The sequence below is a fragment of the Nuphar pumila genome, chromosome 2 (assembly GCF_984573655.1).
Source record: "Nuphar pumila chromosome 2, dmNupPumi1.hap1.1, whole genome shotgun sequence".
NCBI lineage: Eukaryota > Viridiplantae > Streptophyta > Magnoliopsida > Nymphaeales > Nymphaeaceae > Nuphar > Nuphar pumila.
The window spans coordinates 33,839,290-33,864,681 of NC_143250.1; the positions used below are offsets into that span (position 1 = coordinate 33,839,290).

Genomic DNA, 25,392 nt, shown 5'->3' on the forward strand with positions numbered 1-25,392 from the left:
CTAAAAAGGACAATTAAATAAATATATATGATATATATATATTTATATGAGTACGCATTTAATTCAAGGACGTGGTTTCGCGATCCTTGTCCTTTACTTTGCCGTTGTGCATCACGCAAAGGTTCTGCGTTGCACTCCTGCTTACGGTCTTTACTTTGCCGTTGCGCGTTGTGCCGGGGGTTTGCGTTGCACTTCTGCTTACCGCCTTTACTTTGTCGTCGCGCTTTGCGCCTAGGCTCTTGCCTTTGCATATGTGTTGGTATTGCCTTGCTATTGCAGATGACGTGCAGGTTCTTGCTCTTTGCGTATGCCTTAAAGGCATCCTCGTGGAGGATGCAAGGGGCATTTACCCCTCTCCCTCTTGCGACAAGAGTTCAATCGGGAGCGAGTGACACATCCTCGTCTAAAGGAGAGGGATACCTTGCAAGGATCCTGCCTCTTCGTGTGCGCAATCCTGCAGAGTCGACTTGAGATTTTAGGGAGCTGCGCAAAAGCATCAAAGACTGCTCCAAATGGAAGCATTTGGAAGGATGCGACTGGCTGGTTTCGCTCGCCTTCTTGGCTTATCTCGGGTGATCCCGAATTGGGGGGTTCGAGCGAACTTCTTAGCGGGTGTTTTGTTGAGAAACCCGTATCCCGTCTATCGAGGCCGGTATCGAGTCATGCAAGACATGTAGATACCCCGATAGCGGATGTGATTCGAGATAATCACATGCATAATGTTGGCACAAGGTACTGTTGTTTCAAAAGGTAAAGTAAAGTTGATAAACTTTACATCTTTGTGAAACACTCCTGTTGAGGCTTCTATTGAGGAGCTATACCCCCTTCATCCTAGAGTACTTATAGTCGTGCATGACACGTCTAGTACTGCGATAATCGGATGAGATGGTCGTGCGACCTCGAACAACGCTAAATGCAAAATGTTGTAATCACATAAATGGCCTCACATTCGCCTTCACAGGCAAGATGCTCGAGTGGTTTAAATACCACAACATAGAATGGGTCGTTAGTTAAGCAACCCCTAACGTACCTATTCGCTTCTGGTTGTCTGTCAAGGGAGAGGACAGAGCGGTACAAACTCCAATGGACAGGTTGTTAACAACCACCCTACGGGCAACAATCCGGCCTCCCCAGTCATTGGAGTTAGGGGAAATGGGCTACATTAGTTAGCTCAACACTTCTGCAGAAGTTGGATGCGTCCGTGACACAGCTTCCTTTGGGGAATCCTCTCTCGGCTAAAGTCGTCCATTTGGAGCGAACTCAACTAGCTATTCGGGTTATTGAAAATACATAGAATAACAGACACCCGAACTAGTTTCAGTTGGTTCTACGTTTTGTCTGCGCGTACCCGCAGGTTCGTAATTATCGAAACATAAGGTCTGTTCACACTGGTCGTTGAGTCGTGAGATTCGTTTGCACTACTGCTTCGCCTGCAGTACTGCTTCTCTTGCACTACTGATTCGCTTGCACTACTAATTCACTTGCACTACTAATTCACTTGCTTGCTCGATAGTTCAGTATGCTACTCGTTGAGCTGTGCACGCCTATCAAGGCGTTACTCTAGTTGGTTAAACTGCTTACGCAGTTCTTTGCGGAGTAATAAGGAGTTTCTCATACTAGTTAAATGCTTATAATAATAGCATTATACCAGTTGCTACATATTAGCATGTGACTTGCTTTATCCCTTGGTCAAACTGTTTGGTGCTTATTGTAGCGTAACACTTGTTGGCTTGCATCTCTTATGATTGATGTGATTGCATACAGCTCGTAATCTACGAATTGGTGGCAACTAGGATTGATGTGGCCGCTTGTCTTATAAGCTGCTTACATATTGTGATATAACTGTTGCCGTATGATTGTTTATGAATGGCTTGTGATGGAATGGTTTATGCCTTACAATTAATTTAATTACTTGTCGATGGACTGAGCCATTTTATGATAAATATATGTTTTACGAGCATTGTTATGAGTGCTTGTCTTATTCAGTTGTTTTGTTTGGCTGACGGGTAGAGTTAGTTACCCTTCACCCATAGAATCAACTGAATTGCCATATCTGCGCGTTCTCATGTGTCGTTTACACATGCTTTGAGGGCCTATTTGAGGATTGCAATATTTCTTGTGACAATCATACAATGTGTAGGATTATATGCTTCTGCGTGGAGTGATACGATGCATATTGCTGATATACATGCTTGTGCCCATATTGTGGCTACTGACATCGAGAGCAGTCAACTGTTCGGAGCAGTCGATTGTATAGATGCGTGTATCACCGAGTAGGGTGTTTGTCGAGCACCTGATCTCCAAAGGATTATCTGCGAGGGCGTGTATGATCAAGACCAGGTACCCGACTAGAGTGGTAGATTCTTTGTGAGGTTGTACACTGTCCACGAACGGGTAGCCGCGAAGATGGTGAACTCCTGTTTGAAAGTGTATGGTCCAAGACCAGGTATACCATCTAGGGCGGAATTCCTTGTGAGGTTATACATTTTTCAGACCAGGTGATCCGGCGTTGATCTTGTTGTTTGTATTAGTGGCTATCGACCCTAAGAGCGGTCATTTGTGTTGATGCGTGTATCGCAATGAATTTCATTGGATATGGCATTTGTTGGGGACCCGCTTCCCAAAGGGTTCGTTGTGGGGGTATGTATGATCAAGATCAGGTGACCCGGCTAGAGCAGTAAAATCTTTGTGAGGATGTACACTGTCTACGAACGGGTAGCCGCAAAAACGGTGAACTCCTGTGAGGAAGTGTATGGTCCAAGACCGAGTATACCCTCTAGGGCGGTAATTCCTTGTTAGGTCGTATATCTTCCGGACCGAGTATACCCTCTAGGGCGGTAATTCCTTGTTAGGTCGTATATCTTCCGGACCGAGCGATCCGATGTGGATCTTTTGTTTTTGCTTACCACAGAAAGTTATGGTGAGCTGTGACGATCTTCTGAGATTGTTTGTGATAGCCAACTATGAATTCATAGTTTCAGTTTTCTGTTTTAGCATGATTACATGCTTGACTCAGGTGTGAGAATCAGATCGTTAGCGATTTGAGTTAGTGATCATGTTTTGGACCTTCTACGGAAGGGTGAGCTTTTCTGAGAAGGTGCGTCATAACCGGTGACGGTTAGCCGCGTAAGACTTTGAGAGATGAGGATAGATTAAGGTCGTTCAGGACAAAGCGTTGGTTAGAAGTAGCGAGTGACAAACTATGTCCTGGTGGTGATTAGATGCAGAGACCTTGTTCTAGGAACGAGGACAAGCTTGTTGTGTAGTAGTTCACAGCTTGCGATCAAATGGATCGTATGCTGCGTTGGTCAGTTGCACTGCTTACTTGCGTTGAACTGCTTACTGTTTGCACTACTTACGCATTTGCACTGCTTACTCGCTTGCACTACTTACTCGCTCGCACGCCTTATTCGCTTGTACTACTTACGTGTTTGCACTATTCACCTGCTTGCATTGCTTACCTGTTTAACTGCATATCTGCTTTAAACTGCGTAGCCTACTGAATTAAATATACTTAATTCAGTTTTTTGTTAGTCTCTTTTGTGCACCTACTAGTTTTTCGCGAAACTAACCCATTCTATGGGTACAAGTGATGTTTAGGTACTCTACGGGCGATGGCGCGATTGCAAGATGGCTTTAAGACTTCTTCTTCCTGCTCTTAGCTCGCGTCCTGGACGCTTGGGTTTGTATCGGATTTCCCTTAGGATATCCGAATTTTTGTGCGTTTTTGTTCTTTTAGCTAACGTGCCCAGAGTTGTCAGCTTGCCTTATGATTTATCAAAGAAAAATCTTCCGCTGATTTCATAAACCAACTCTGAAGGAAAGAGATATTTCTAGTCTCTTGCCTATTTTTCTGAAAAGGTTCGCAAGTTTGAAATTTGGGGCGTTACACGGCATAGGCTGCTTAGGCAGTGCAGGCAGCACAGGCAGCCGTGCGTGACCATCCGGTCGACATTGGTTCGAATGTGAGTGGCGTTTCCTTCGAAAGGTTTCTGAAGTTGGACCCGCCTTGCAACGGCCCCAAATTATACCCTTTGAAAATGCAGAATATTTTTTTTTCAATCAATGCGGAAACCTTCCCAGAGATCCGGGGTCTTAACAGTTTCAATTTCCATTGGATAGAGCAAACACCACAAACGAACTTGCAACCATCATCCATAAGAATCAGAACAATTCCTTTATTTATGAATAAGAGTAAATTTCAGAGACAAGGTTTTATTCGACTGAAAATAAAGCAACAACTGAAAAAGCAAGAAGAACTGAAACAAAAGAAAGAGTCACTTTGTCCCCTGCTAAAGCTGTCAAGCCCAAGTATGACTCTCATCCATTCCCAGTAGCCAGTCCAACCTCACTGTTCACCATATTCTGTGAAAACCAACAAAGTAGGGTGTCAGAACCGAAATTCTGAGCACATCTACTTCTAAAGAAACCAGGTGAGACAAAGAACATGGATAAGATTTGAGTGAGTGTAGATATAAAAATTTGCAGAATTTAAATAACCATTCATGCAACCAGTTACATATGCTAAGCAGGAAGAAACATTAAGGCATGAACATAGACAAGAACTAAGTAATAAGATCTTTCAGCATGCTTCTTAGAAAGTAAATAACATACACTCACCATTCTACCATAAATTAGAGAACAATTCAATTATGCATGATTATGTGCAATGCATGATTCATTTTTGTTATCTTTCATTTAAGTTTCATCTTTTTATATGCATGCCCTATTAAATGCACGCAACTTGAAGTTTCTCTTTTTAATTACCGTTGCCCGCGGATACACCAAACGGGTACAATCCCCGAGGTCAAGTAGGTTTTCAGAGTAGCTTAACATACAATTTGTATTTTATTACTAGATTTCAACTTAGCCCTCAACCGAATCACCTTCGGAACATTAGACCTCTACATCTAATGTCGGGGACACAAGAAACACCCCACGCCCACATGTGTCACTTCCTTGGTACCATAAACAACAGATGTGTCAAACACACCACTCTCGGGTAAAGTGACAGACTCTCCCTAAAACCGTGGTCAGGAGAAAGAACCTCAATATCGGGTTCAAGGGACAAAATTACAACACACGGAGTTTTTGTATCCTCAGAGTCTCCCTAAGACCGGATCTCTAAGATTCTCATACTCCAGATGAGATATCCCAGAACGTATATTACACTGTTCTTATTCATTATATTTTTATTGAAGTCAATTCTTTAAGTTTACAACACCATATGCAAAAGTAAAGTGAAAACCCGCATCCTTCCTTGCGGGGACCCTTACGGGACTCTAGCCCGTGAGAACAACTAGAACAGTGTAGTAGTGTGCTATATCAACTTATGTGGTTTAAGTGATGCAGTTCAAAATATATATGAAAGAAACCCAACCCACGACTCTCCAGGCCGGTGATGATCCATTTAGGCCCTCGATGCATCACATAATAAAACTAAGTAGTGTTTATTCATAACACTAGGCCAATAGTGCCAAAAACATGTGCACTTATGCAAACATAACCCAATCATATACATTTTCACTATATGTGGTACCTACATCATATACGTGTATTAACCAATGCACATTTCTTTTGAGTGTGTGAGTGTACACATGCAATAAAGATTCTCATCAAGCGTACATGCTCACCAAAAATATCATTAACCAATCCATAATCACGTTCACGATTGTACAACCAGTAAAGTGATATACTGAGATAATACTTCACATATTCACCAGGCAGAAGTGTGAGTTTCTGCATATGCTAGAGAAGATAGTCGGGCTTACCAATCCCGAACTCCCATCCTTCTAGCTAAACATTCCAGCATAGTCCCAAAGTCTGAGATTCTTGACATACACATAGGTATAGGTAGGTTCCAAAAATTTTCCTTTATTCATATCGGAATTTAGATCATACACAATAGTCATTAGATCTGAAACACATTTTTATTAAAACTAATTCATATCAGTCAAGTGTAATCATAGACTTCCATAGCAAACCAATAAGCAAGCCTTTAAATAACACATCGAATTCTATTCAAGAATGCAATGCCCAAATAGAAACAGCAAAGGCAAGTCACATCTAGAAATCATGTATTGGATTTCAGATTTACCTGTCCTTCCTTTCGAACAGGTTCTAATCCACATGGTTATACATAACTGGGTCGTAGACACATGGAGCATGTGCCCTGGGCATTCATCGTGCTCTATTGTCTACGTGTTCCCAGCAGGCTGAAGTAAAGATTTAAAATAGAAGTTCTGTTGTAAATCTGATGGTAACCTAAGTTAAGGTTTCCAGAATTTCATACCACCTCTGTACTGGACCTTATACTGTCGAGTATACAGGTTGTACACAAGGATAATCCTGTGTACCAAATGAATCGGTCCTCATGTATGGCATATTACTGTACAATATTACAAAACAACATTTGAAACCAATTTCTGAGTCCTAATTACCCAGTCCAAACACGATATCACATGACCTCTTTTTAACAAATCTTACATGTATAAATATCCCTATTGGAGAATGCAATATCCGAATGTAACCAGGAAAATGTAAAAATCCATATTCTGGAATCATGTATTCAATTTAAGAATACAATACTCATGATTCAGAAATAACAATTTCATATTAGCCAAAAAGAAACCCAAGATTTTAATTAACCCAAAAGAACCCGTTAGATTGACTTGCACAGAACTGCTCTTTCATACCAAAAAGGGAAAGAAAAGAAATTAAGATAAATGATCTAAATCTCCTCATTCATACGCATGCCATATACCAATTAGAACCCTCAAGGGAAAGATAAACAAGGGCAAGACAAAACATGTTAAAACACACCCAGAGAGTCCGAAATTTTATGCTCAAGAACAATACCAAGACAAATCCAGGCATGCAGTAAAACTCAGTTTCCAGATTACCCAAAAAAAAAATCTTTGTATACCCTCATCTCGAAGAACCATACGAGACTTAAATCCTCCTTCAATCCCTAGATCTTTTTCCCCACGAGAAAGTCGGGCCAGGGGAATCAAGTTATAGTCTGTCCCCATGGTTCTTGAGGGAAAAAAAACACCTACGGAGGGTTTCCATGAACCCATCTCAAATCAACGTACAGAATCAAACCCCTGTTCGATTCCTCACCCAGGTTCCAAGAAGGACCGTACCTTTTCGGTGAAATTTCCGGTGATCAGAGACTGCCGTCGTTGCCAGAGAAGGGTCGGCTGAAGTCGCATCTCACCGTTGCCGTGACAGGGATGCTCGCTGGCCTCCAATGGCAGCCGATGGCCCCAGTTATCTGGCATGCGCACACCGACAGAGAGAGAGAAAATGGGGAAATAGAACCAACTCAGGACCTTTTTTTGAAGGGGAAGGCCCGGCAAAATCGGAGCCCCCTTCCCTCAAGCGGCTGCGCTCTAAGCCCCTCACCCTTTCCTTCACGCGATTGCAGTTAGGGTTCTCTCTCAGAACCCTAACCCCTTCTTTCTTTCCCCTTTTCAGAATTATCGGGCAACCCTTATCGGGTTGCCCCTTATGTGCTCGTTACACAGGGCACGACCTGGGTCCGAACCCGGGACCCGGTAACCGACCCCGAGTTGGGTCCACGCCTTACCCCTCTTATATGGATCCAGATGGATCCAACTGTGGATCCTCATATTAAGTTTATATATATTTATATTTATTTGTTTTAAATATTTATTAGTAATATTTCTATTATTATTATTAGTATAAACGTAGGTAGTATCATTTATAACTAGATATCCCTTTATGGGTCCTAGATCCGAAATGTGGATCTCCGGCCCAAATTTGCATATTTCGTAATATTTCGTAATATAAACAAAATTTATTAGCGAAAATTTTCAGTTTTTACACGCCTTCCTTTTCATGAAAGGCAGACCCAGAGGCTGCCGAGAGCTGGGTCGAGGAGATGGAGCGGGTGTTCGACGTATAGGTGATACAACATGCGATGGCACGATGGCGTGATGAGATCAAGATGAAGCTCTTTCCCTGACGTTTCGCTCCTGAGGACATGTCGGTAAATTTGGTATGAAGTGTATTTCAAAAATTCTCTTTTAATTAAACCTTGAGTTATTAAAACTGTTTAGTAAACTTCTTTTTGGTTTCAACAAATATAATGAGTTGTAAAATCCCATGAACAAATTCTCAATTATAGAAACTGCATTTCGAAACCATTTGATTTCAATAGTCGTGCGGAATTCGACAAAGAAAAGTTTACGCTGTAATGCGCTCAAGGTCCATTGACTTGTGGTTTTAAAAATATCATTTTCCGCTGAAGTACTATTTACAACAACAACAACAACTATGCCTTCATCCCAAAACAATTGGGGTCGGCGATATGAACCAAAAAAGAAAATCATTCTGGGTCTTCCACATGAATCCTTCTCCTCCATTCATTTCTATCCAATGCCATGTCCTCGGTGAGGTTCAAAGCATTCATATCCTTTCCTATCACCTTCATCCATGTCTTCCTAGGCCTACCCCGACCTCTTTTAACTAATATATTTTTCCATTTCTCCATCCTTCTAACTGGAGCATCATTAGGCCTTCGTCGAATATGTCCAAACCACCGTAAATGATTCTCTCTCATCTTATTTTCAATGGGTGCAACGCCTACCTTCTTACGTATCTCCTCGTTCTGAATCTTATCTTTTATTGTATTTCCACACATCCATCTCAGCATACGCATCTCAGCTACACTCAGTTTTTGAATATGATGTCTCTTGGCAGCCCAACATTCCGTACCATATAGTAAAGCGGGCCTAATAGTCGTCCTATAAAACTTTCCCTTGAACCGCAATGGCATTCTACGATCGCATAACACTCCAGTTGCACTCTTCCATTTCATTCACCCAACCTTTAACCTATGATTTACATCTCCATCAATTTCTCCATACTTTTGAATGATAGATCCCAAATATTTGAAAGAATCATCCACCGGTATTTCTTTCTCACCAAGCTTCACTACACTCCCATCTCTATTTCGTTGCTTACTAAATCGACATTCCATGTATTCTGTCTTACTCTTACTCAACTTAAAACCTCTTGCTTCCAATGTCTGTCTCCATAATTCTAACTTAGCATTAACCCCAGCTCTAGACTCATCAATCAAAACAATATCATCAGCAAACAACATACACCACGGCACATTTTCTTGAATATCATTTTTCGCTGAAGTACTATTTAAACTCTGATAATCGTATGATTTCAAAGCTTTCTAAACTATTCTAAAAGTTACAAGTCCTGGATTTTTGGGGCGTTACATATTTAGTATATAGTATTAAAATTCATGGCTTTTGTATAGCCTATGTGGCTATAAGTTATTAGATTATCTTATTGCTCTGAGTATTCATGATTAGTGATAATTATATATGCTTTTGGGTTTATAAATGGTTCCTCGAGAAACTCTAAATGTGTTATTTCCTTAATGTTACATGTCATTGTTGTCTTATAGTAGACTTATGATTTAAATCTAAAAGGCTTCTTTTTAAGATCATATATATTGTTCTTGTCTTCTCTTTGAGAGTTATTGGATCCTTTGTACGTGATGTGCCATAGTGCACTTATTCCTTAATTAGTGGATTTATGAATTCATTTTTGAAGAATTAAACATGATTTTTGTTTGCTTATTAAAGATTGTAAAAATTGTCATGGGACATATTGTTGGGCATTTGATTGCACTATATTCATTCTAAGATTTCATCTTCTTTATTGGATTTTTTATTTGAAGGTGTCTTTCAAATCAGTTCCTTTTATGAACTCACCTATTTGGAAAATGATTTTCGTGAGTATTTATTGCATTATGGCATTTGTTGTGTTCATCAAAGAATTTTATATGATGCATTATTTTTCTTGGCCTTGTTATTTTTTATTAAGAGATGTTGTTGGGGTGAGTTATGCACACCTCGTTTTATGTCAGTTTAAATTGTGAACTTATGGTTTGGCTCTAACTGACAATTATTTGATCTCTGGATCTAAGTGTGTTGTATCACTCATTTGTTGTATGGCCATTGTTATTATGGATGATTGTAACTCTATTTATCTGTGATGACTATCTATTTTTGAAACCATGGTGTTTCGAAAGATGGTTAAAATTGATAATTTTATTAATAACATTAGTGTGTTTTCATTATAAACTCTCTTACTTTTTGTGTTTCTTCCTATTATGCCTCCTATTTAAGTATCATTATATATAGACAACAGATGTTTATTCACACCTTCGTGTGTGATTTTATCTCATTGTTGTCATTATACTCTTGATCTAGTCGGTGATACACTTGATTTTTGAGTATCATTATATGTTAACAAAAGATGTTTATTCACAAATTCGTGTATGATTTTAGCCCATTGTTGGCATTGTACTTTTGATCTAATTGCTGATACATTTGATTTTTTAGCGTCATTACATGTAAACAAGAGATGTTTATTCACACATTTGTGTGTGATTTTAGCCCTTCGTTGGCATTATGCTCTTGTTGTATTCGTTAATACACTTGTTTTTAAGTGTCATTATATATAGACAAAAGATGTTTATTGACACCTTTGTGTGTGACTTTGACCCTTTAGTGTAACGCCCCAAAATTTTTAACCTTAATTATAGTTTAAATATTGAAATTTCGAGACCATTTTTTTTTATAAGTATAAGTAAATCAGATCTTATAATGCGGAAACGATTTTTAAAAACGGTTAAGACTTTGGGCGCGGTTGCACTAAATATAACAATAAAATCAGAATGTACGGGATATACACATTTCAAACCACGCACAATATAAGACTGAAATATGAAGAGTTTTAATTTCATTTCAAATCAGAGTATAAAAAAAATACTTCACTCTCTACATGATCAAGTACTTAAAACGAAAAGATCATGAATACCAAGATCGCAAGGTAAGAGTGGACCCTCGAGGATGCAGCTTGACCAACCCTTCATTCCAACTACTCATCATATTTTACTTGCATTACCTGTTCTCCATAAAAAACGGGGTCAGACTCGCTAAAGTCTGGTAAAGCAACCCAAACTCAAACTTAAAGAAAACATATCGAGCATTTAAAGGTAAAGATATATTATTCATCCATCGTCAAATGATAGATAAGGGAACAACGTCCTATGAGTCATTCATTTCAAGCATTCGAACATAAAGCATTTAAAGACATTTCATCACTTAATATTCTATTCAACCTTAACTCACGTAATAAAGCAATATCTATATGCATTCAAGTCATACAAGTCATCGCATATATATATATATATATATATATGCATCTAAGACATTCAGATCATTTTCATATGCATTCATAATTCTTATAAACAATAAGTCAAATCACATTTGACCATTCCAACGTGAAATACACGCAGATACCTTATAAGTAATTTAGTTAGATATTCATGATACACATCAATCATGATATATACGGGTGATATATTTACTCAGACAATCATAATGCAATCATTTGTAATGAAACTATGTATGCGTGATATATCATTCTCCTAATAAGTCAAAACTAGTCATTTGTAGGCGTGATGTGTCATTCACCTATATGCTAATATAAGCGTCACAATAATAACCTCATATCAAGATTTAAAATCAATAAGGATTTGATTATCATATCTGAGTTCAATATATAATCATGCTATAATAGAAAAGCCAAATCTATAGATTCATAACTGACTATCTCAATCAACTCAGAAAATCATCACAATTCTTCATAACATTTATTTATTCATAATAAAGATTTACAAAATCCACACTGGATCACCTCGTCTGGAAAATGTACAACCTCACAAGAAGTTACCGCCCTAGAAGGATGGTCTGCCTGGTCTTAGACAATGCACTTCCTCACAGGAATATACCGTCTTCGCAGGCTACCCGCTCTTGGACAGTGCACTTCCTCACAGAGACTTACCGCTCTAGCCGGATTACCTGATCTGGTCATGCACACCCTCACAGAGAATCCTTTAGGAATAGTTCTTCAACGGGTACCTTATCCAGTAAAAACTATTGTGATACATGCATCAATACAATTGGCCACTCTCAGGGTTGATAGCCATCAACACAGGCATAAGCATGTATACAATCAAAGTATTACATCATACATCACTTCATATGATATTAAAATTATAAAATCACACATTTAACCAATAAGGCTTCATGAACCAAAGTTCATTATTGAACTTAAACATTTATCGCATGCATTCATAATTTCATTTCACGTGGCATTTAAATCATATCATATAGAAGCATATTATCCTACGTATCATATCATCGCCACAAAGAACATTGCACTTCGTAAATTGAACCTCGAAGCATGCGTAAACAAAACATGAGTTCTATGCATGCATACGTGAACATGCACATTTCATAATACGAAGCAACTAAACCTCAACATACATAACTCCTACATAGTTCGAGATTTGCACACACGATAAAGGTCATGCATTTTTTACCACATGAATCAATATATCACCTTAGATATAATTGTGTAAGGGTTGGTCAAAACCTCATTGATCATCCTACCGTACATTATACGCATATATTTCTCAAGCAAACAAGACATACAAGTTCAAAACAATTTATAACATTTGCATGCATTCTTCCATACAAGAATAAATGAATCCATCATATGACAAGATAATATATATAACATTCACATTATGCATCGAACACGACTTATACATATTCATAGTAGTTATATGTGCACCATGTATCAAATCCATACAAACACACAAAGCAACATAGTATGCGCAAACCAAAGTATGATGACACACATTGCGTATATATTATACATTCATAAGTGCACAAGCATTCAAACCCACACACAGGTGTACCTGCAGCAGACACACTCCATATTCCGCTAACTACAATCATGACAAGCATGATCTCTGAATTACAATCACAAGAGTCCTAGATATCCATAGCTAAGTGAAGTGTGTGAGCATAACTTATATTTGCAATTCATTTAAATATTTAGTGCAACTAATTAGTGCCTAAACATGCTCTTTACAAGTTCAGTTAAGGTATCTTACCTTAATAATGTGAAGAACAATGAATCGAAACTCAAAAGACCGAGGAGTTTTGAAGTCCGCAAAGACTGCTACCCAAGCAATACAACGAACCTTCATGTGCGATCGCAAATGCCAAAAACTCAAAAAATGCCAATTATAACAAGATTAGCCAAAAATAGCAAATTATCCTATAAATCATTACCAAGAGCCAAATAACACACAAATACACTCAAATAATTTACAAAATCCATCAAAAATATATTTAAATATAATATATATAATGATTTATAGTGCAAAATAGTTTTATAAATACAAATTATACCCTGATTGGATTGAATGAACAAATGAATATGTAATAAATAAATAAATAAAATTCAAAAGCTAGAAACACATTTCTAATTTGGAGATAAAAAAAATGAGTTCTTTATTTATTAATAATCCTTAAAAATTACATGTTTTACATTTAGTGGCATGATGATTATGCTCTTGTTCTAGTCGCTGATACATTTGATGTTTGAGGTTTGGAGGCCTAGGAGGTGATTGCTTGTGCTGGTCAAACTAGTGTTTTCATTTACAAAATGCATTCATTATGATGTATGAGATTTTTAAAATCTCTTCGTAATTTTTCTAAACTCATTTGCTCTTTTATGAGAAATGGTTGTTGAAATATTTTCATGTATTTTGCATTGTATATGCTTTAGTTGCATGAGTTATTCCATGATTAATTATTTTGCATAATTTGCATAAGGTTATGTTTTTCAAAGCATATATTCAATAAACAAAATATATATATACTTTTGTTGGCTCTTTGTATTGTTTCATAGTGGACTTGTCCATGCTTAGACTTGTATGTGCTTTTGCACTTTGTTTTTGTAGTTTCGCATATTTCATTATATGCTTTTTTAAGCATTTCATTAGTGAAATCTCTTATGTGTATACCCATAGTGGCTATTGTGTGTATTTGACACTTGATATTATCTTTTTTGAAAAATTAATGTTTCTTTAAACTCGTTATGTCTTCCGATGTGTAAAATTGTCTTGTGAGTTTAACCCTTTTGTAGGTTCTTTCTTTAATAATCATGTATTTTTTTGTGATAGATATATATGTGCATGATTTTCATAAAATAACTTTATCACTATTTGCATCTCTCTTAATATTATTCTATTATGGTCGAGTTTGTCAATGACTATCATGTTTGAACTTAATGACTATTCAAAATCAATTCTTACTTTAAATGACTTTGAAAATCTTAAATTGACTTATTAAATATTTTGTACATATTTTATGTTTGTGTGCTTGGCCATCCTCTCTCCATAATATATATATATATATATATATATATATATATATATATATATATATATATATATATATATATATATATATATATATAGTTATTTCTTGATAGATTGCACTTGTTTTGCTTTCTTTATAGGTTCTCCAATTATTGACAATATGGATAATTCTAAAGACATTTCGAAAATATCAATAATTGATGATATTGAAGATCCTTTATGTAATAGAGCATATGATTGAGCACCCCTTGAAGAGGCACCAAATGGAAGAACTTGACGAAGTCTATGAAGACATTTTGTGAAATGAGTTTCTTCTTTTGTAATTTTAAACTTACACAGTGAGTCTCAGTTTGAGGGGGGTGTTAAGATGGATGGATTTTTGTATGTATATATATACGTATGTGTATATAAATGTGTATGTATATATATTGTTTAATATAATATATATTTATATATATTATATATATGTATATGTTTATATACACATATATATAATATATAATATATATACTATAGTCAACTTAGGTTGACTAAGTCAACTAAGGTTGACCCTTTCTAGATGTTGGAAAGGGTCCAATAGATTTCTAGCCGTTGGACCCTCTCTGACAACTAGAAAAGATACTCCCCTTTTCTCTCTTCTCTACCTTCTTCTCTATAAATAAGTGGGTGTGTGCATAAGGGAGTTTTGAGAGAGTGATGGGTAGTTCTAGATAATTTTTTAGTGTTCTTGAGTGCATTTTGTAGTGAGATTTTTATGTATTTTATTGTTCATTATGAATGAAATCATTTATTCACAAGACTTGTATTAGTTTGTATCTTGTTAGTATTCAAATGTATTTCGATTTGGCATTTGGATTACGATTTGAAATGTCTTGGGTTCCACATCATTTCGTGATATAGAGATACAAAAAAAAATTACATAAGTTCCTCACTACATAACTCCCAAAACACACATAAAATACCTAATACTACCCATCACTCTCTCACTTTACAAGGCACACACCCATATCCTTTTATAAAGAAAAGTAAAGAAGAGAAGAAGAGAAGTAGAATAGATAAGGGAAGTCCTCTCTCATTAAATAATGAGAGATAGTCAAACTGGCTTTGACTTGACTCCCATATATATTATATATATTTATAATATATATTATTACAATATATACATAATATATATATTAAACAATATATATACTTATATTACATTAATCTTAACAGAAGTAATGTATGAAACTAAATCCTAATCCTTCTTCATCCAGATGGTGTAATCTAGATTACAAAATGTTCTGATTGTAGTACCAGCTCCTTTGTCATCTTTAACTTTCTACACAAGAAACTCGGATGAAGTAGTTACTGATCCATTTAGGTGACCAGCAAGATCCTAGCTTCTAATAAAAGGAATGATTTGCCTTTTCCAAGTAAGTTACAGTTATTGAGTTTTTCAGAGGTCAATTGACTAAGAAAATTGCTAGAGATAAACCCTTGAGAAAAATTTGGATCCATGAGAGATAAATGAAAAGAAACAATGCCAAATGATAAACCACATGTATGAAATGATCCATGAGAGGAACGTGATCCAAGAATTCAAGAGCAGAAAACTCAAGTAATATTTGTGCGAGTCAAGAATAATGAGAGGAAATAAACGCAGATTTGAGAAGAAAGATCCGATTTGAAGAAACTTTGAAGGAGAAGTTGGAGAGAATAGATGATTACCGGGAGAAAGGAAATTCAGATCTTGAGGATCACAAAGATTTACCAGTCCTGCTATGGATCATGGCTCTGATACCATGTTAGAATTAGGGTTTCTGAGTTCCCTATAGAGAGAAAAGAAAACAGCAGCTTATGGGGCTGAAAACACACTATTCCCAATATGAAAAATTGTGCCTCTTGCTTTTCTTTTATATTGTCCTGTGGATAAGTTACATACCGGAAATACCCCCATTTACATATGATACAAAGAATACTAAGGAGCAGCATTTAGGTCAAGAAGAAAAATATAATAATATACAACACATCCCAGCATGGTGTCGGCCTCACGCTAATAAGCATAAGCCACTAAGGGCCAATAAAAACACACTTTAAAAAAATATATTATTGAGAGAGGAATTTACAAAGAATGCATTAGGAAAAAACATAACATTTAATGGGACAAGAGGTCCCTATTTATATACAAACAAGAGGGCCAATAATACCCATATAACTGTTGGGAAAGGCCCCAACAACTAAAATTATAGCCGTTAGAGATTCCCAACAACCATAATTGACTAAAAGACAAAACTGAATATAGCTGATGGAGATTCCCAGCAGCTATATTGACTAAAAGACAACTGAATATAGTTGTTGGAGATTCCCAACAACTATATTGACTAAAAGACAGAAAAGGTCAGTTCTTCCCCTAAAGGAAAGAGCCTATTACATGTACAGAATTACCATTCTGCCCCTAATGGGCAGAGCCTATTACCTGTACATAATTACCTACAGGACAGACCATATTACATGGTGAAATTACCAAAATACCCCAAGTGGATATTTCCTATTACAAGATAGAAAACAATAATATATATATACATGAACATATTTTAACAATAGGGTGCTCCCAGAGTACCTACTCTCTTTGGATCATTTTCAATCCAACGGTTTAGATATAGTTATTCCATTATTATAGGAAACCCAAAAGTAAATGAGTTGGGACGGTTTCCAAAGCAAGTAAATGGATTTTAACTTTGGTAAGTTTCTCTCTTTCTCTCTCATGCATATAGATGGATGGTGGATCTGAACGTCATGGCATGCTTACACATGTATGCATCTCTCTCTCTCATGCGTACATGGATGGATGATAGACATGAATGCATAACATGCTCACACATGCATGCTTCTCTTAGTTTTTTTCAGAAAAACCTAATATTTCTTTCTTTCTCATGCATGCATGGATGGATGATACTCACACATGCATGCCATGTGAAATGCCTCTACACATGCATGCTGTGTGTGCTGCTATCATGGAGGTAGAGTCTTGTCTGGCAATAATAGGAAGTCTAAAGTCCGAGAGAGAGAGAGAGATTTACTGTCAGACTTTAATGGTACCCCTTTACTAATTTACTTTTTTAGTTTTCAATAAAAATGGAGAGACATGAAACATTTAACCCTCATCTGTATCGTTAGATTTAAAATGATCTAACAGTTTATAAAAGGGAGTAGGTGCTCCAAGAGCAGCCTAATATATATATATATATATATATATATATATATATATATATATATAGAGAGAGAGAGAGAGAGAGAGAGAGAGAGAAAGAGAGATGTTGCGGTGCTCCGAGAGCGTATACTCCCACCTGCTAGAAATCATAGTTGTAGCCTTGTAGGTTGCATCTTCTCAATAAGACCTTATAAATGTACTTAACATAGTTTATTTAATAGAAATCATGTTTTTCGGACATAAAAGTAGGTTTTTATAAGTCATTAAATTTTGGTACATTGTGAGCCATTGATTTTTGAAGATCTTAAAAAACCTGCATGTATGCTATCATCACATGATCCAAATCTTGTTTTCCACTAAATAATGATTGCAGATCATATCTATAGGGTCTGATCAACGAAAAAAGCTCGAAAATTTTGAAAATATGAAGCTTCTATTAGGTGGGAGTAGGTGCTCCAGGAGCACCCTATCATTATTTATATATATAGGGTAAATATTGGCTACTTATGAAGGTACGGAACTAATGAGCTAGATATCATAGACGCGACTCAATCTAACCACATAGATGTGTTCATCATAGTTTTTTTGCTAAGGATCAAGCCTTGAAAATTGTTCTTTTCTGATGTAAAAATGTGATCTTTTGTGTTATGAAATTTTGGCACATTGTGGGCCATTAATTTTTGGACCCCTTTAAAAACCTGATTACTTATCATAATCACATGATTATCACATGATTCAAAACAAGTTTCCTACTAAACAAACCATGTAGATCACATCCGCAACTCATTACTTCCGTACATTCATTAGTAGCCAATATTAACCCCCATATATACATATATATAACTAGCTTACTACAGAACTGAGACCTCCTTGTTAATTCTTGGCTCGATAATCTATATGAGCAGCTTGTGGTTCAGCTCAGAAGCCTATTCTATCAGCGGAGCTATGAGCTGCTCAGTTCTTTCCCAGATGTCAGGCTCTCCCAGCAGAACATCCGTAAGCAATTTGTGCATCATATGGACCTGTATGAACATGAAACTAATAGCCAACCGGTGTGTTTTGCATCAATTAAGTTCTATGAGCGTGAAACTGCATAGAAATGTTCATATCGAATGTATATTAAGTGGAGGGAAAACTCAGATCCTTAATCCTACTCGGAAACATTCCGATCTCTCTAAACTTCTTAAATGATGAATTTATGTGTCCTTTCATCTTTTGCCTTATTGTTGGACCATGTTAACTGTCTTTCAGGGAATGGTCAGATTGGTCATTGTAATCAGGGAAATAATATGTACCTATTCCCAGGGTAAGTTGCACTGCCTATATGATTTGATTTTCTTTTTGTGTAAATATTTAAACACCCACTTTTGCAAAATCTAGGATTGGCCTTGGCACTCTCCTATCTGGTGCTCGATTAATATCTGATGGCATGCTACAAGCTGCTGCAGAAAGGTAGTCTATCTGAACCTATTTTCTGCCAGAAACTTGAAGCTACTTTCCCATGAAGATTGTCTGATCATGGAACTTTTATTTGCATCCTGATAAACATCACAGCTTGGCTGCATATATGAAAGAAGAAGAAACCCATAAAGGTGTAATATATCCATCGATATCCAGGTATGCTTAACAAAGTGATATGATGATTGTAGACCATTCTATGCAAACTTGAAGTTGGAAAATTTTCTTTTTCTTTTTATTTATCTTTATATGTGGAAAAAATGAAAGAGCAAGCACACACATATGTAGAATGTATATAACTATATATTATATATAATGTATATTACAATTGAGAGAATATACAAAGTCATTTTTTATTCATATGAGCGTGTCTCAACAGTATACGTGACATAACCAAGGAGATAGCTGCGGCAGTTGTGGGGGAAGCTGTAAAGGAGGATCTTGCTGAGGGCTACAGGGGCATGGATGCTCGTGAGCTGCACCGGATGTCAATGGTCATCTCTCTCTCTCTCTCTCTCTCTCTCTCTCTCTCTCTCTCTCTCTCTCTCTCTCTCTCATGCGCGCGCTCGCACACACACACACACTCCCAAATCATACATATGGCATCACATTATAGAGTCATTCATTGTTGCAGGACGAGATTAGGTCCTATGTGCAGATGAACATGTGGACTCCAGCATACCCGACCCTGGTCTACCAAAAGCAGTGATTCTTCTAATAAATTCGCCCATTTTGATGGTGTGCTCAACATGGTGGTAAAAATTCATACATTGCAGGACGAGATTTATCTTATGTGAAGGACTGTAGAATCTAAGAATTCCGGTCATGATTGTTTTGCCAAAAGCAGTGATTGTTGTAGTAATTAAATCCTTAGCCATACACCAGTTACAACAAGAGATACAATTCTACTGCAGTGTATTTATTTATAAAGCCGAGGGTAAAAGGCAGCTGGGCTAGTTAGAGGTGCAAGCATTGCACTATCCTAATTAAGGGGTTTCATGTTGGAATCCTGTGGGGGGCTATCCCCCAGCATTACTCTTTGGAGCTGTATGTCAATTTAACTGCTGTACTTGTAACTCTGTTGTGTAGGATAATCTTAGAATGTGGAACACCATTTTTCTTCATATTGCTTCTGTTTTACTTTATCTGTCTGAATTATTGTGCATCTACTTGTTTTTTCTTTAGTAACATCACTCGATTCATAGTACCTAAATCAGTTATCAATGATGTGTTTTTTTGTTAGCTATGGTACAATCTTGTTACTAAGTGCTTGTTTTCAACCAATGAGGTGTGTCTCGCTGCTTGGTCAGGTTTCAGCCTAGAATGCATATGCATGTACATGCGTGTGAGATTTTGTACTGTTGACAGTACAGTATTATTGTGTAAGTCTCAATTACCAGCAATTGTGCCAACGTGATTTCTATATTTTTTTTACTGGAGAAAATGTGCTATTTTAGCAGTTTTTTGATATTCATAAATGCTTTTGAAGAATTTTTAAAAGATAAACTGCTCATATTACAACAAAAAAATATTATATTTTTGTTTTTTTATAATTGTGTTTGATTTTTTTTACAAAAAATTAATATACCTGTAAAATAATCATACATTTTAAAAAATGCCACATGCTCTTAAGCATGTTTTTGATCATTTCATTGGGTTGAATGCTGCTAACCTATGTCACATGAATACAAACATATGGACCAGACATATTTGCAATTTTTTTAAAAAAACTAGGATGCAATTTTATATTATTATAAAATTGTATTGTTATATTTTGAAATAAAAAATATCATAAAGTATTAACAATATAAATACCGTTTGAAGGTATTTAGCATGTCAAGTGATCTGCCCACGTATTGTGTCATGTCTCCTAGACATGGGGACTCTAATATAGCCGCTAACCTTAATATAAAATGTTTGGAGTTATATTAAAAAAGGATGATATAGTGTGCGACAGTACGGATGATTCCTTTACGTAAATCACCCCTTTTTAATTACTCATTGGATCTAATGAATCCAAAAAGTTGGTCGTACTTTCTTGAAATATTGAACAGATCCAATCTAACCATATGACACCACCAATGCAGAATTTTGGCCATTCGGTAGCTCTATTTTAAATGTCGATAAAGTTGTTAGCTCTAGATCCATGTGGTAGACAGCCCACAAGGAATCCGCACATCTGGCTAGGTGGGTCGGCTTAAGTTATTCAAGTTGACGGATGTCACAAGTTCGTTACTACTCGGGGTGTGCATCCTTTACCTTATGGCCAAAGCAGCAAGCTCCGTGGTTGGCAGGGGAAGCGGTTAAAGTGCTTTAATTGCTTGGGGATGGGCCATAAGACCGAGCATCAATCTCGCCTGAGCTCTACCATCTAAACCAGGATTTCTCCTTGATAAATATAAAAAAAGGTAGATGTTGCAGTCTTTTTGGATAATCCAGAGAAAAAACATTTCCATCACTGACTGCACATTAGCTGGCCTCTAGTTGGTAAAACCTTTGAGGTCCCTCCTCCTGCCCACTTGAGAATACACTCAACTTTGACCTTGAGGCAAGGGATACGGTAGTTAGAGACTAAGCAACCTGTGAGTATCAAACTTGCGACATCCGGACAACTTGGTGAGCTTGTAGGCAGAGACTAAGCAAATCGTCAAACTAAAAGTGTCAAATTGATTGAACAATTAAGTGATCAAACGGTTGGGTGCCCATTGGTTTTCTACCAAGTGATCATTGTCCATTGGATTCTGGACACCCAGTGCCCACTAAACCGAACAATCAATTGGATCCCCACCGCTCAAATCACTGGGCAAGTGTTGAGAGGATAAGTTCAAATAACATTATTAAAATGCCATACATGGTGGTTGTAATTTGAGCAACTAGGCAGACGAAACACCATTGCCATTTCAATCATGCGGAAAGCTAGCTGTCTTGGCACTCTTTTATAACATTCTTAAAATTAGTAAAAATCGGCCTAAGGACCTGTGGTAGATGGCTTTGCAGAGCTTGCTTATATATATATATATATATATATATATATATATAGAGAGAGAGAGAGAGAGGTGTTAAATGAGTTTTTCAGGATTTTTTCATTTTATTTTTAAATTCTGACCGTACAGATGTAATCTATGTGCTTAATTTTATACAGATCAGCTCTTGAAGTGTTTGATTTTGACACATGGGTGGATTTTTATAAGGTTCAAAAAATCAATGGTCTAAAATCTTTATAATTTTTGAGGCTCCAAATATCATTTTTTTTATAAAAAACACATGATATAGGTGCAGATTCCTCGTAAATAGATCATACCCAACACACTTATGGGGGCAGAAAAATCTATTTAGCATGTATCAATTTCGCACCTACCCATCTCTCTCTCTCTCTCTCTCTCTCTCTCTCTATATATATATATATATATATATATATATATATATATATATATATATATATATATATATATATATATATATATATATATAGGCCCCTTTTTCTCATTCTGTCCTGTTAAGCCCTATAGTTTGAAGTGTTTCATCCAAGATCTGAACTGTTAGATGTGTTTATCATGCTCCATTTAGTGAGAATAGACTCTTAGATCATATTTTTTTTATGAAAAAATATATTTTTATGAGTCAGAAAAAATTGATGCCTTCATAGCCATTGGTTTTGAATCACCGAAAAACCCTGTATATAGGTCAGATTTCAGTGATCCAAAAGCCGGTTCCTACTAAACAAAACCTATAGATCACATCTATGGTGTTAGATGTGAGAAAAAATGCAAATAACTGTGATTTTTGAAGGGGCCTAACAGGGCAGAGAAAAGGGAGCAGCACATGTGCACTATAAAACCGTTAAATGTGTTTAACATGCTCAATTTAGTGGGAATCGACTCTTGGATCATATTTTTTTTGACAAAAAAATGTGTTTTTATGAGCCTGAAAAATTGATGCCTTCATAGCCGAAAAAACATGTATATAGGTCAGATTTGGGTGATCCAAAAGTGGGTTCCCACTAAACAAAACCTATAGATCACATCTTTGGTGTTAGATGTGACAAAAAATACCAAAAACCTATGATTTTGAAGGGGCAAAACGAGAAAGTGGGTAAAATCAATGCATTGCTCATATATATATATATATATATATATATATATATATATATATATATATATATATATATATATATATATATATTCACTAGAAATATGAGAACTACTGCATGAACCGGGCAATTCCAATGCTCTTTTTTGCAAATTCAACTATGTACATGTATTCAGCATAGTGAATTTGTTAAGAATCAACTATTGTATAGTGTATTTTGGATGAAAAATACAATTTTTGTATGCTTGAATATTTATGAACATTATGACTCATTGATTTTAAAGCCTTAAAAAACTTGTTTATACATCATAATAGGATCATATCCGTTTGATTAGATTTAAGAGAAAAGAAATAAACTCTATGTCGTGACTCACATGGTAGTTTTCATATTTTCAGTTCTCATATTCTAGTGACTATATATATATATATATATATATATATATATATATATATATATATATATATATATATATATATATATATATATATATATATATATATATATATATATATATTAGGCCCTCTTTTATCATTCTGCCCCGCTAGGCCCCATAGTTTGAAGTGTTTTATGACAGATCTGAACCGTTAGATGGATTTAGCATGCCAGATTTAGTGGGAATCGACTCTTCGATCATGTTTTTTATATGAAAAAAATGTATTTTTATGAGCCTAGAAAAATTGATGCCTTCTTGGCCATTGATTTTTTATCACCGAAAAAACCAGTATATAGGTCAGATACCAGTTATCCAAAAGCCTGCTCCCACTAAACAAAACCTTTATATCACGGTGCTAGATGTAAGAAGAAATACAAAAAAACTACAATTTTTTAATAGACCTAATGGGGGCAAAACGAGAAAATGAGACAGATCGAGCGCATTACTCTATATAAATTAACCGTAACAGCGGATGGACAAATCGTCCACTGTTGGGTCGGATGCGCTCCCGCCACTGATCGCACTCATGATCATCAGCGGGCATGCGTTAACTTAAGGCAAAGTTTTTCTGCCCAGGGCATTAAGCTGTCAAAGACCACCACTAATTCCTCTTGTTTGGGCAACATCATTGCATCGGACGATATATATATATATATATATATATATATATATATATATATATATATATATATATATAGAGAGAGAGAGAGAGAGAGAGAGAGAATCGTTAACTAAATGAAAACTAGATTAAGCTGGCCGTAGGATGCGCATTGAGTATTAAACTAAGCTGGTCCATGCAGTTTCGATCGAAGCTTATTGTTTGAAATCATTGCTGCAAATACTATTTAAGTTTTTGTCCATATCTGCCGTGCAAGATGGTTGTTAACTTGGAGCATGAATTTATTAGGAAGGCCATTATGCTTTAGATAGCAGGAGGGGGAGAAAAATGACATCACTTATTGAAGCAAAGACAAGTGATTAAATGAGGGCATCAATGTGCAAGATTGAGACTCGGCATGTTAGCTTGAGGCTCTGTTGGCGAACTGGTAGTTGGGATGAGAGTTTATGCATCTGGTAAAACGGAAAGGAGCAAGATTATATTGGTTTTTGAAAACCTTGGCAGTAAAATTGGGAATTTTTCTAAAAACGGCCGATATTTTGTCTGACTTGCACTAAGTTTTGCATCTGGTAACTACAACCTCCTAGAGGTGGTAGCTGCCGAATTTAAGATTTGGCAGCAGCCACTTTTCCAAATACATAAACGCTCCTGTTGATTCTTTGTAGGTAAACCCATTTGAAGCACTTTGCATTAGCAATTTGGAATGGCTTGCTCAAATCTCAGTCTAAATCTTTTGATTTTGGAGAATGACACACACAAGAATTTTTTTATTGCCATTTTCATATCCAAGAATGACACAAAACACCATCACTACCCAAGAATTGTTTGTCATTCTCTGAAGAGTGAGACAGCATATTTGTAAACTATCTCTGAAGAGTGAGACTGCAGAAAAGAATGACCAGTGATGGTGTTTTGTATCTGAAGAGTGAGACAGAATATTTGTGAACTATTTCTTTTCTCCGAAGACAAAGGAAATGAGAGGATACAATAGTAATCAAGGAAAGTAAAGGAAAAAGGGATTGAGAGAAATAGATTCCCTCCTCTCTGAATTTTGATAAGTTGTACAAGATTTACAGTGTCAAGTATCCTCCTGAAAAGGAAAAATGGATAGAAGATCCAAAAAAAAAAACGGCAGTAAGGTTTCAGATCAAATCTTACTTCTGAACCTGACCAATTTTGCAAGATTTTCTTGTGCAGTCAAGGTCTGAGGCTATTGAAATAGAGGTCTCAGACTCTTAGCAGAGAGCATCTACTAACCAGCAGCAGCAATCAAAACATATAAAAACAAAAACACTGCAGCAGC

General features: G+C 36.4%; 1 protein-coding gene across 1 annotated transcript in view; it reads left to right on the plus strand.

The window, feature by feature from the left end:
• Positions 1–20,071, plus strand: part of NAD-ME1 (NAD-dependent malic enzyme 1) — a 185,164-nt gene extending 165,093 nt beyond the window's left edge. The window contains exons 15-19 of the mRNA XM_089995612.1: positions 18,741–18,795; positions 18,870–18,941; positions 19,044–19,106; positions 19,327–19,441; positions 19,582–20,071. Coding sequence (XP_089851738.1) covers positions 18,741–18,795; positions 18,870–18,941; positions 19,044–19,106; positions 19,327–19,441; positions 19,582–19,656 — 380 coding nt within the window. The 3' untranslated portion in view covers positions 19,657–20,071. The remainder of the gene's footprint in view (positions 1–18,740; positions 18,796–18,869; positions 18,942–19,043; positions 19,107–19,326; positions 19,442–19,581) is intronic.
• The last annotated feature ends 5,321 nt before the right edge of the window (positions 20,072–25,392 follow it).